Source organism: Rhinichthys klamathensis, unplaced genomic scaffold (assembly GCF_029890125.1).
Source record: "Rhinichthys klamathensis goyatoka isolate OS25496 unplaced genomic scaffold, OSU_Roscu_1.1 h1tg000133l_1, whole genome shotgun sequence".
NCBI lineage: Eukaryota > Metazoa > Chordata > Actinopteri > Cypriniformes > Leuciscidae > Rhinichthys > Rhinichthys klamathensis.
The window spans coordinates 3,973,453-3,986,152 of record NW_026606668.1 but is presented as its reverse complement, the minus strand read 5'-3'; the positions used below and the strand labels follow the sequence as shown (position 1 = coordinate 3,986,152).

Genomic DNA, 12,700 nt, shown 5'->3' with positions numbered 1-12,700 from the left:
GTCAAGTTCGACACAATAAGACCTCAACAGTGACTTAAGAGTCTGATGGAATCTTTCCAGACATCCTTGACTTTGAGGATGATAAGCACTCGATATATTATGTTTAACTTTAAGTTGTCGCATGACCTTAGAAAAGTTTCGGGACATAAAATTTGAACCCTGATCAGACTGAATAGTTTCCGGAATGCTAAAAGTTGACATAAAACTGGTTAAAGCCTTTAAAATAGCTTTGGAAGTTATTGATCTCAGAGGATAAGCTGCAGGATAACGTGTAGTCTGACACATTACGGTGAATAAATATGCATGTCCAGCCTTAGATCTTGGTAACGGACCAACACAATCAACAGTCAAGTGTGCAAAAGGTGTTGTAACTGCTGCAATAGGCTGTAAGGGAGCTAAGGGAACCTTTTGATTTGGCTTACCTGTCATCTGACAAGTATGACAGGCTCGAATATAGTTAATCACATCTCGCTTACACCTAGGCCAATAAAATTTTCTTAACACTCTATCATAGGTCTTTCGTACCCCCATATGACCAGCCATGCCCTGATGTGATAATTGTAGGAGGTCTTGACGGAAATTAAGTGGAACCACGATTTGGATCCTAGGATCGAGTGAAAAGTCAAAGCTCATAGGTTGTTGTCTATAAAGCAATCCATCTCGAAGAAAATAGAAGGGAGAAGTCTTGTCTTCTCTTTCACAAGCTAAAGAGAACAATTCTTGCAGAGTGCCATCCGCCTGCTGTGCTTTGATAAGGTCATCTCGAGTCACACTATAAAGCGGAGATAAAGAGCAGGATATGTTATCATGGTCATCACAGATAAATGGACATTCTGACACTATATCAGACTTAGTCTCATGGTTATCAACAGCATGTGAATCATGCACTGGAATCACATCTTCCACATCCGTACACACAGTATTTAATTCTGGCTGAAAGGAATTTTCAGAAACAATAAAAGTATCACAGAGAATGTTTTCATCTGGCATACTTTTCTTAGCCATCGCTCGAGTTATTGCACATGCAGGGTATAAATTTGGACAGTCAGAAGATCCATCCAATTTATCAACAACAGAAACCACTACAGGTGGAACACCAGCGTCAGACTTTTCCCAAATATTTCCCCCGGCCAAATCATTTCCAAGTATGAAAGTGACACCTGAGACAGGAAGCAAAGCACGAACTCCAACTACCACCTCACCTGACACGAGTTTAGAATTAAGATGAATGCGGTGTTGAGGAACTTCCATGAACCCCATCTCAAGTCCTCTAACCAGTACATGAGTTCCCGTATCAGTAAGTTCAGATAACGGCAAAAGTCCTTCTAACAAAAAGGATTGCCCCGCCCCAGTATCTCGTAAGATGCGTACAGGTACAGTCTTATCTGAATTAGGCAAAGCCACGGTTCCTTCAGTGAGAAATGGTGCAAAATCAACACAATTTTCCCCATTCTCCTTCCCAGTAATATCTACCCGTTCAGCCGCTTCATTATATCGAGCAGAAATATGATTCACATTCGATGTAGATATTAAACCCACAGGTTTAACACCCTTTTCTTTCTTTTTGAGAGCGAAACAGTCTACAATTTTATGTCCTACCTTCTTACAGTAGAAACAAACCATCTCAGCTTTCAAACGTGAAGTATTATCAGTACTATTTGACACAGTATTCTGGCGTGAAACCATCTGTTTAGATCTACCAGTAACACTCAACTTAGGCCTGCTCAAATCATTGAAGTTATTGACAGAAATTTTATGAGTAAGAACAAATTCATCTGCCATAAGAGCAGCATCGGACATTTTACTCACTTTATGCTCATTGAGATACATAGCAACAGCATTTGGAACACAGTTTTTGAACTCCTCTAAAAGAATCAGTTCTCTAAGCTGTTACTTGGTGGTTACTTTTACTGAGGTACACCAGCGGTCAAACAAATTCTCTTTCTCTCTAGCAAACTCAAGATATGTACAGTTTTCAGCCCTAAAGTGACTTCTAAATTTCTGGCGGTATGCTTCAGGTGCCAGTTCATAAGCATGCAAAATAGCAGACTTAACGATTTCATAGTCACCACTTTGGTCCATTGTCAACGCTGAATAAACTTCTTGAGCTCTTCCTACTAAAACACATTGCAACAGTAAGGTCCAAAATTCCTTTGGCCATTTTAAAGACTCTGCAACACGCTCAAAATGTTGGAAATACTTCTCTACTTCCTTCTCCGAAAACAGCGGCACAAGTCTAATGTTTTTGTAAACGTCAAAACCAGGTGCAATTAACAGTTTCCACAGACGATGCATGACGTGGAGTTTCAACTGTTTGTGCATGCAACTCTAATTCCATTTTCCTCAACTGAAAATCTCTTTCCTCCCTTTCAGATTGTAACTCCAGTTTACGTAACTCTAGTTTCTGTTGTAACTCTAGTTTTCTCATTTCAAGATCACTTTCTTTCAGTGCACAAGCGTCACGCTCAGCACGTAATTTTTCCGCATCCACGCATAACTGTTTCTCTTGCAAAGACATCTCACTAAATTTCACATTTCGATCGGCAGCATAAAGAGGAGAGGTTAAAGACTCTTCCGGATCAATATCTTGAGCTCTTACCTCTAAAACACCCCGCTCAAAAAGTGCATTTTTCACAACTTTCACCAGCGTTTTTTTAAGCTTCTTATCATTACTCGTTACCTCCACATCAAAGCGCTCGGCAATCTGCAACAACTCTTCCTTCGTGCATCTCTCCAGTAAGATTTCCGAAGGAAATGAGAAGAAATCCTCGATCACCGACGACATTTCTGTTAAAAGAGGCAGCAGAGAAACACAAAAGCAATACAACCACACGCGTGCGACGCCACTAAACTAGAGCACTAGAAATACAAATCCCATCAGCCACTTCGCCCGGAGTTGTCACCCACACATGCTCCAGTTAGGATCCGCACTTTCGTTATGAGATAAACAAAGACTTACCACAAGTCATCTCAAATTATCTTCATAATCAGCAGACATATAAAATATGCAGATGCAGAAAACAAAAAGTGTCACCCTAAATGAAAATGAGAGACTCCAGTTCCTAACTATAAACAACACTAACTAAACCTACCTAGTCTTCAAAGGTGTACCGGACTCGGGGCGGTATTTAAACGCTGAGCTCAAGGACAATTGGCGTTTTAAACCAAAAGCCTGAAGCGTACCCCCAACAGAGATTTAAAACCCCCGTCCAGAATAACCTTCAAAAATAAGAAAGGCAAAATAACAAACAGTGCCTCGACGGAAGAGTTTTAAACCCAGCTGAGAACACTCTAACTACCTGAAGTCTACTCATTCAAAAAGAGTGAACACCTTAAACACTATGTATTTACTTACACGTGCAGCATCCAGGACGAGCGCCCAATTTTATGTTACGACCCGCTAGTATCAGGCCGCAACACAAAAGAGGATTCAAACAGCACGTTGCAATCAAAAAGAGTTTTATTAGATACAACCAGAAACAAAAATAAACAAAAGTCTAGGGATAAGGAAAAACAACAGGTTAACAAACAATAATATCTTGACGCTATCAACCAATCATTTCGTGGTCAGCGTCAAGTCAATTTGGCACACACTCTCTGTTTTTATTATTAACAATTAATCAATTGTCGATTAATCGTTAGCATAGTGTAATATCTAAATGTTTGACTTAATTTATTTTAGTTTTTTACCATATTGGAATCGAAACTGGGAATCAATAAGAATTAGAATCGATAAGCAGAATCGGAATCGGTAAAATTCAAACGGTATGGTAATCCAATTCGGTATGAACCGGTATACCACCCAGCACTAAAATCATATATGATTTCTATGATTGTGCACTTTATTCATGTCTCTTCAGGGCTAACTGAAGCTGTTTGTAATGGGTGATTTTTCAGATTTAGTCAGAGCATCTGAGAAGCCTGTGTAGAATTAGTTTAAGGATTTGAAACTTCTGATGCCAGGCTGTGAGAGCATGGAAATAAATTGTAATTACATTGCAATAATGTTTTCCCCCCATATTTCATTTGTAGGTTTATTTTGTTTTTATCGGAAAAAAAACTAACTTAATTACACAACCATATTTAGCCTGAAGGTTTTTTTCTTTTCTTTTTTCAAAAAGTTGTACTTTTATAAGTGAAAATGAAAGTGGATGTCATATTTTTAGATGGGACATGTCAGCATCATGTGTGCAAGAAAGTAGTTTCTAGATTTTATTGACTTGATTCAGTGATCCAGTGGTCAGTGTGACCTTGGTCTCCTGACTCAAAGGACTCAGTCCATTGCCATAATCAGAACTCTATGTACGTGTGTGTCTGTCTCTCAAAGAGGAAATGCCATTGTCCAAGAATAAACATCCCTGCCCTTCTACTCAGATCAGCCAATTGCAGACCACAGCACACCGCCCCTGACTGGAACCTATTGGGCAGTTTGAATTTACTTTCATTTGAATGTAGTGAGAGCAGATGAGAGCTATGGATGGGTTGGAGGGAAGTCAAAGACGATGAGAAAGGACGTTAGAATGTCAGGGAGGAGAGGACGAAAGAGTGACGCCTCTAATGTCCTGTTCGAGTGAATTCACTGTGGAGAGCGGATGGTATATGTGTGAATGTTCTGGCCTTTAATGGTCTCTGCACTTCACTTCACGCATATAATGAGACCACATTGAAAATCTGGGAATCAGAGTCAGATATAAAACCTGGAAATTAGCAGTTTTAGAATTGACGACAAAAAATAACATGATGTAAAATTGTTAAAAAGTAGTATCAGAAATTCATCTAAATGTTTATATATTATATTATTTGGACCTCCTTTTATGATGGTGGTGGTGTTTTTTCGTCAGAATGTATATGAAGCTTTCATAACCTCAATATGCAGCCAATATGTCCTCATCACATAACTAAAGTTTTGAAATCTCATCATCCCAAATCGCAGGAAATGCATAATGGGTGACCCAAACTTGTGTCGACAGGACCATGTGATCTGCCCTTTTAAGAATGTGTTAAGCAACCTGAGGTGTAGATAAATCAAGCTAAAAATCTCGACAAAAATACATGTTTTGGCAGCTTGTCACTTTTTAGTTTCTGTTAGGAAGTATTGCATTTCAAGTTTCTTGTAATTTGCTTGAGGTTTTTGCACCTGATTGTTTTCTCGCTTTGCAGAAGTGTGATAAAGTTTTCTTTATTAGCATTCATGTGGTTATATCTCATATCTGTTGCGTAGCTCTTTCCTCTTTCAGATATTCTATATGCATAATAGGTTCATATAATTTCATTGTAAGTCTGATGCTGCATTGAGCTGTATCAACAGGACAATCTCTGAACAGGAAATTATTTCTTTCACAGATTTTCCTTATCAGTAATTTATTTACAGAAACACGTTTGAGGAAGCGTATCTATTAGACCAGTAACACTAAACAAAGATGTAAATTCTTGACCAATGTGTTGTGGTAAAAGTCTTAAATGTATTTGCCATTAAACCAAAAGTTGTGTTATTCAGCTAGCTAGCTATAAATTAGAGTTAAAGGATCACAATCTCGATTCAAACACCCACGCGATCTTATTTCTAAATGACGGCTATGTCTATTAAATCTTTGATCACAGTGAGCATTCAGACCTGCGTTGACGTGTATCAATCAGTATGAAACGGCTTCACAAACAGTCTTTTCAACCACAGTATCATTATTTCTGTTACAATACCAGTAATTCAAATTGTCACAGAGGTGCTGGGATAAAAGTTTATAGTTCAGCTCAATCTGGTTATGTTATTTATGTATGTTATGTTATTTTAGTGGGACCATCCTCCTTACCCAGCTCTACTATAAACGTTGTTATGATTTGCTCAGCATTTTTTTGGGGGGCCGATTAATGATCTGCCTGACATGTTGGCATTTTGGGGAATCAGACATGTCTAACATATCTGTATGTTATTTCCAGAAAGATTCTTGCGAAGGCACTTGCGTTTTTAGAATGTGAGGTATCCAGATTGTCTTTCATATTATCAAAAGAGGAACAGGATAATGACAAGTATAGTGAAAAAACAGAAGTGAGGAAAAAGACCATGAAAGTGAAGGAGTGAAGAGAGTATCTGCAAACATTCCATTCTTGTTAAACACTGATTGTGTCACTCAGGATGGGTGGAGCTAAATAGTTCTTAAGGAAGGTTGTGTGTTTGGTGTATGGTGTATATTTATTATCTGTGTGTATATTCCCGTATACAGGGCACCTCCTGCTGGTGCTTTGGTGTACATGCAGGCAGGTTTTACATGACTTGTAAGGGGTTTAATCAGGGTACATGAATATGTTTGTGTACATGTATGTGTTGTGTTTGTTCGTTTGTTTGTTCGTTGCTGGAATGCCAAAATTGTCATTCTCAATATAACTAAACTTTTTTATTTTTGTCCAAGTTTGCCAGCCCTGTTACTAAGTAATGAACATAGAATAAACTAACTAAATGTTCAATGTTATGGGAAAAAAGTGTCAAATAAATGTTCATGTATTATTATTATTATTTTTTTTTTCTTACAATAACTTAATGCTTCAATATTGAGCTGGACAAATGCAGTCAATGATAAAAATTTGTGTAAAAAGTAAAACAATTTCAGAAAAAAATTTACTTGTCCTCACACTGTGCTGTATAAAGGGTTCAAATGACTTGGGTGTCACAGTTTTTTTTTTTTTTTTACCAATTTTCTTTTAAATTATTATTATTGTTTTTGCTTTTGAACTAAACACATGAACATATACATTTCCATGTAACAGAAAACAAGAATGAAAAAAATAAAACTTCTTTTATTAACACCTTTCCAAGTCTACCACATTTTAAGAATGATCTGAAAGGTCCCCAAACTCCATCAAAAAATTTATATTTGTCCCTTAAAATACCAGTCATCTTTTCCATTGACATATTTGTTACCATTTCTTTTAGCCAACGTCCTATACTTACTCTTCCAATTTAAAGAAATAAGCCGTTTTGCTTAAAGAAAGCATGTATTTATAAATATACACTCTTTCTTTTTTATCTTGATCTCCTTAGGAAATACATGTAAGAGAGTAAAGGTGACAATGGGATGTTAACATCAAGAATCTTCTCTTTCATTTCTTTCACAGCTTTCCAAAATGTTTTGACTTCTTTGCACTCACATATGCAATGATATAATGTACCTTTAGACTCACTGCATCTTAGGCAAGTGTCCGGGACATTTTCATTATATTTATGCAGTACAACTGGAGTTATATAAATCCGCATCACATGTGTTCATTGTTTGTGATTGAGCCTCTTTACATGCTTCCATCCAGTCCTCCATCTGAATATCCTCGTTAATATCTAATCTCCAGGCTTCCAGTTTGTAGTTTGAAGAGTCCTTAGATCCTGACACCAGCATATTGTATAATGATGAAATTAAGCCTTTACTTGAACAATTTCTTGTAATTTCTTTTTCTAAGATATAATATTCCTAAAAAAAAACACTTTAAGTATCTACAAATACGAAATTTCATACTCAAATCACAAAATAATTCTCTGGATATGCCAAAATGATCTATGTATTGACTATTTCCTCAAATGACATAAGAGTGTTGTTAACATAGATCTGCTATCTTACGTATGCCCTTATCTGCCCAAATCTTGAAGCCTGCGTCCAAACTGCCTGGTTTAAACTTTGTATTTCCCCAAATGGGACTAAAACAAGATAACGGGTAAGAGACACCTAAAAATGTCTTCACATCATACCATACGGCAATCATATTTATAACTATAGGATTGGAAACAATTTTTTTTAGATCTTTAAATTCTGATGAATATAAATATAAATATAAAGGCAGATACGATTTGATAGCAGAAGATTCTATTTCCACCCATGGTGCGCAGTCTTGAGATAGAAAATAAAACATAATTGTTCCAAGTTGAACAGCCCAATAATACCAAAGAAGATTAGGACGCAGCAGCCCTCCTCTCTCAAATGGCAAGTACAAAAGTGTCAGATGGAGTCTGGAACATCTGTTATTCCATATGAATTTAGAGAATATTTTTTTAAGTCTTTGAAAAAGAGTTTTAGGGGGAGGCAGAGGGATGTTCTGGAATAAATATAAAAAATTTGGCAAAACATTCATTTTCAAGATATTTATTCTGCCAATTAAAGATATGAGTAGGGACATCCATCTTTCTATAGAGCAACTAACATTATCAAGAATTGGATCATAATTTACTTGCACAATTTCTTCTAATTTTGGTAAAATTTTTACACCTAGGTATGTGAAACAATCAACAATATTGAAGGTTGGAGCACACTTACTAGCTTGCTGTCTGTCAATCTCATTTAGATATAGAATGGAACTTTTAGAATTATTAATTTTGTATCCAGAAATTTGTCCTAATGTATAAATATAAATTATTAATATCTAATAATGCAGGTATTGATGCATCAAGATGTTTTAGAAAAAGAATTACATCATCAGCGAATAATGATATTTTAGGTTCTGTCTAATCCTAATACCTGTTAATTCCACATCTCTTTTTACTGCTATTGCAAAAGGCTCGATGGAGATGGCAAAAAGAAGAGGAGAAAGGGGTGAACCTTGTCTGCACCCTCTTGATATGCTAAATGGTTTTGAAACCATATTATTTTTCAACACTTCTGCTGTAGGGCTATTATAGAGTAAACCTAGCCCACTTGCAATACCCCTCATCAAATCCAAATCAAACAAATAAGACTATTCAACCCTATCAAATGCCTTTTCGGCGTCCAATGATAGTAGAGCAGTATCTTGTTTACCCCTCTGTTCATGAAGAATATCTAGGACTCTTCGAACATTATGAAATCCTTGTCTGCGTTCGTTGTATGAAACCATTCTGATCTTCACCTATTAAATTTGGTAGAATACCTTCTAAACTCATAGCTAGAACTTTACATAATATTTTTGTATCGGAATTTAACAAGCTAATTGGCCGCATATTTTCAGGGTGTCACAGTTTTAAGGAATCCAGCATGTAATAATAGGGTTGTGTGCAAAATGTGGAATAGAGCTATATGTTATATTTTTATAATAAATAATCAATAACTGTACTGTTTTAATGGAGTCATGTAAAGCAGTGTGATTGGAACCTGCCATGTGTTTTGCAGGATCTGCTGATCGTGTACTCGTACCTCCATGGCATGGAAGCACTGTCCAACTTGAGGGAACACCAGCTTCGGTACGAGACCACTGTTTGTGTCTATGTGTGTGTGACGGTACTTTCATTCCTATCACAGAGTAAGTGTACTTAACACTGTTTATTTCATTTGCAGGTTGATGTGTGAGACAGTTCGATATGAACAGCATGAAGCTAATGAGGTTTTATACTAGTGAGTATCCAAACACACACACTCGATTCACTCTCACAAAGGCTGTCAGAAAATGTATTTCTATCTAGGTCAGTTTATCAGAGGTTTACATCAAAGTCACGAGGATGATTTTGTCCACACACACATCTGCTCACTCTCCCTCTGTCTCAGACACAAACACACACCGACATCTGTCTAGTGCTCACTTCATTTAAATCTGTAACGTCCATCTACAGACGGGATTAAGCTTCTAAAGGCTTTTTGAATATAGACACACACTCTGCCTGTTGAAATGAAACATTCTGTTCAGGAGCCCCTGTTTGCTTGGGTTACTGCTAAAGTAATTAAAGCAATGTTCGGGTACATTACATGTTAAGCTCATCAACACTATTAGTGACACAATATCAGTTACCACAGAATATATTTCTGAGTTAAAAAAAAACTTGTGACTGGAAGCACATGGGGCCAGGCAATAAACATTAAAATACGCACTGTTTGAAGAGTAAAACCACAAGACTTAAACGGTATACATGTTGCCATGAGACTAGTGTGATAAAATCTAGTGTGATCAAATCTAGTTATAATTAAACTTTCGACTTCATTGGCATGGCAAAGTATCTATTTTCACCTGTTGATGTGTCAAAAAGGGACTGTTTACATGCATTTGTTTGGCATTATATCAGTAACGCGTTACCAGAAATTCATCCACCTGACTAAGGATGATTTTGACAACTTTAGAGCTCTATAATAAACAGGGTCTTTTGAATAATTTGTGATTTAACAAAAATACAAGCTTCATGTTCACACTTAACATGTACTTTTATTGCAAATGAATTGCTGTGTTAATGAACATTACCTGATTATATTGACTGTTCAAGTAAATGTGAAGTCATGCTAGCTCAACAAAATCTGGAACATTCCCCATTACTTACTTCCCCCTTCTTTTTACCCCCCATTTTTCTAACGGTTATTTGCATTACATATACACTGTGGTGCAATGCCTGAATTAACCAAGCTGTCAAAGTCTGTGCTTTCCAAAACATACAAAATCAGTCATTTTGCTGCTTTTCATTTGGGAATTGTGTTGTGCAAATGTGTAGGCTCGTACGGTTTCCCCTCAGCATAGTTTGAAAACCACCAGTCTGGCATGCCCAAGGACCACCAACAGTCAGTGCATCAACGTAATCGACTTTAGCCCAAAGTATACTTCAGTTTCAGACACGAACACTGTGTATGCATACATCTGAACGCACAGCCAATCAAAGTATTTATATATAGATATATATATATATATTAGGGCTGTCAAACGATTAATCACGATTAATCGCATCCAAAATAAAAGTTTGTGTTTACATAATATATGTGTGTGTACTGTGTATAATTATTTTGTATATAAATGCACACATGTATATATTTAAGAAAAATATGTTATTTATATATAAAATGTTTATATTTATATAAAATATACATTATATATAGGCTACATTCAGTCTATATACAGCGTATACATGCAAATATTTCTTAAATACACATGCATGTGTGGGTATTTTTTGTATTAAAAATAATTATACACAGTACACACACATATATTATGTAAACACAAACTTTTATTTTGGATGCGATTAATCATTTGACAGCTCTAATATATATACATATATATAACAGCTCTAATATATATAAATATATATATACATATACATATATATATATATACATATATATATATTTATATAATGTATGTGTGTATGCATAATAAATGCTGTTTATTTAGATATTTTACTTTAGATATTTGTTGTTTCTTGAGCACCAAATAATCATAATATAATGATTTCTGAATGATTTGAGAAATTGCTCCTAAAAATGTAGCTTTGCAGGAATAAATTATATTTTAAAATATATTAAAATTGGAAAGTGTTATTTTCAATTGCTATAATATTTCATAATATTACAGTTTTTTGTGTGTGTTCTTGAACAATTAAATGCAGCCCTGGTGAGCATAAAATAGTTGCTTCGAAAACATAAAATCTTACTGACCTCAAACTTTTGAACCATAATATATATCCGGATCACAGTCCTTACATATTTAAGCTAATGTCCTCTGTGTTGTTTGTAAAACAGTTTTTGTATATTGTTCACTATTCACTATTGGACACAGTGCAAGATGAGTTTGTTAAAAGTGGACAAGACCTCATGCGGATAGTAAAAAGTCTGGCTATGTGAGACTTGCAAACCACTGGTGCCTCCTTGCTCTGAGAACTACTGAATTGACCAAAAAACATTCACCCACATTTGCATGATTCATCACATTAGTTTCCTTTGCCCAACGTGGCATGTGTGTTGTTAGGTCCCTTCTCCACCCGGAATATAATAGTAAGAATGGACTAAAATAGATGTTGAGTTTTTGTGCGTATGTGTGTGTAATGTTGTCATATTTGTTTGTGTGTTATAGTCCTGATGACATTGGGACCTGCTGGTATATCCTCCTGTCTGGCTCTGTCTTTATAAAGGAGTCTATGTTTCTTCCCCGCAGCAGGTATGAGTCTTTTTTTGAGTTTGGTTTGCCCCATTGGTTCCTCACTGTGTCTTATTAAGTGTTTTGTGTGATGTGTGCGGTTTCATTTCAGTTTTGGTAAGCGTTCTGCGGGTAGTTTACGTCGTGGTTGTGAGTGTATCGTCCTTGAGGCTTCAGAAATGATTGTGGTGAGTTGTACAGTATTTGTATAGGTGCAATAAGCCATGTATCAGGTAGATGGGGATACAGTTATCCACTCTCTGTCTCTCCCAGGTGGACTACATGGACGACAACGACGAGTATTTCCAAAGACAAGTATCTCATCGACAGTCCAGGAGAAGATTCCGCAAGATAAACCAGCGTGGAGAACGACAGACTATAATTGATACGGTTGATCATTATCCTGTCAGCAAGCCCCCTCTGCCACCAGGATACAACTCGGTTCGTTCACACACACACACACACACATATATATATACCGGTATATATATACCATTTTAAATCTGCCCTTTTCATCAAATTATGAATATATAAATAGTTGCAATTTCTAAGGTGTGGTCACATTAGCAAAATATTTTTGCAAAAGTCACTTTCACAGAAGTCACTTTCAAACTAAGCAGCTTTCTGTTGGTCATTGTGGCGAATTTGTGTGATCTCCTGCAGATCGTGTGAATTCCTATTGAAATGTCAGCAAATTACACAAATTGCCGAACAATGGTAAATGTGACTGCACCTTAACTCTTTATTTCACGTTATTTGGTTTTAAGTCGGTGTGTGCATCTTAACAAGTTGGAGCTTACTTCTATCACTCATCTTGTGTTATGCTTTAACATTTAAATATGTGAAGTCACTGTATTTTGTATTAAAT

The 12,700-nt window shown here is 36.2% G+C and overlaps 1 protein-coding gene across 6 annotated transcripts in view; it reads left to right on the top strand.

Moving 5' to 3' along the window:
• Positions 1 to 12,700, top strand: part of rapgef2a (Rap guanine nucleotide exchange factor 2a) — a 54,847-nt gene that overhangs the window by 21,549 nt on the left and 20,598 nt on the right. For all 6 annotated transcript variants that reach the window (XM_056256903.1, XM_056256901.1, XM_056256905.1 and 3 more), the window contains exons 2-6: positions 9,120 to 9,190; positions 9,285 to 9,341; positions 11,770 to 11,853; positions 11,945 to 12,020; positions 12,106 to 12,273. In XM_056256903.1, the coding sequence (XP_056112878.1) occupies positions 9,120 to 9,190; positions 9,285 to 9,341; positions 11,770 to 11,853; positions 11,945 to 12,020; positions 12,106 to 12,273 (456 nt within the window). The remainder of the gene's footprint in view (positions 1 to 9,119; positions 9,191 to 9,284; positions 9,342 to 11,769; positions 11,854 to 11,944; positions 12,021 to 12,105; positions 12,274 to 12,700) is intronic.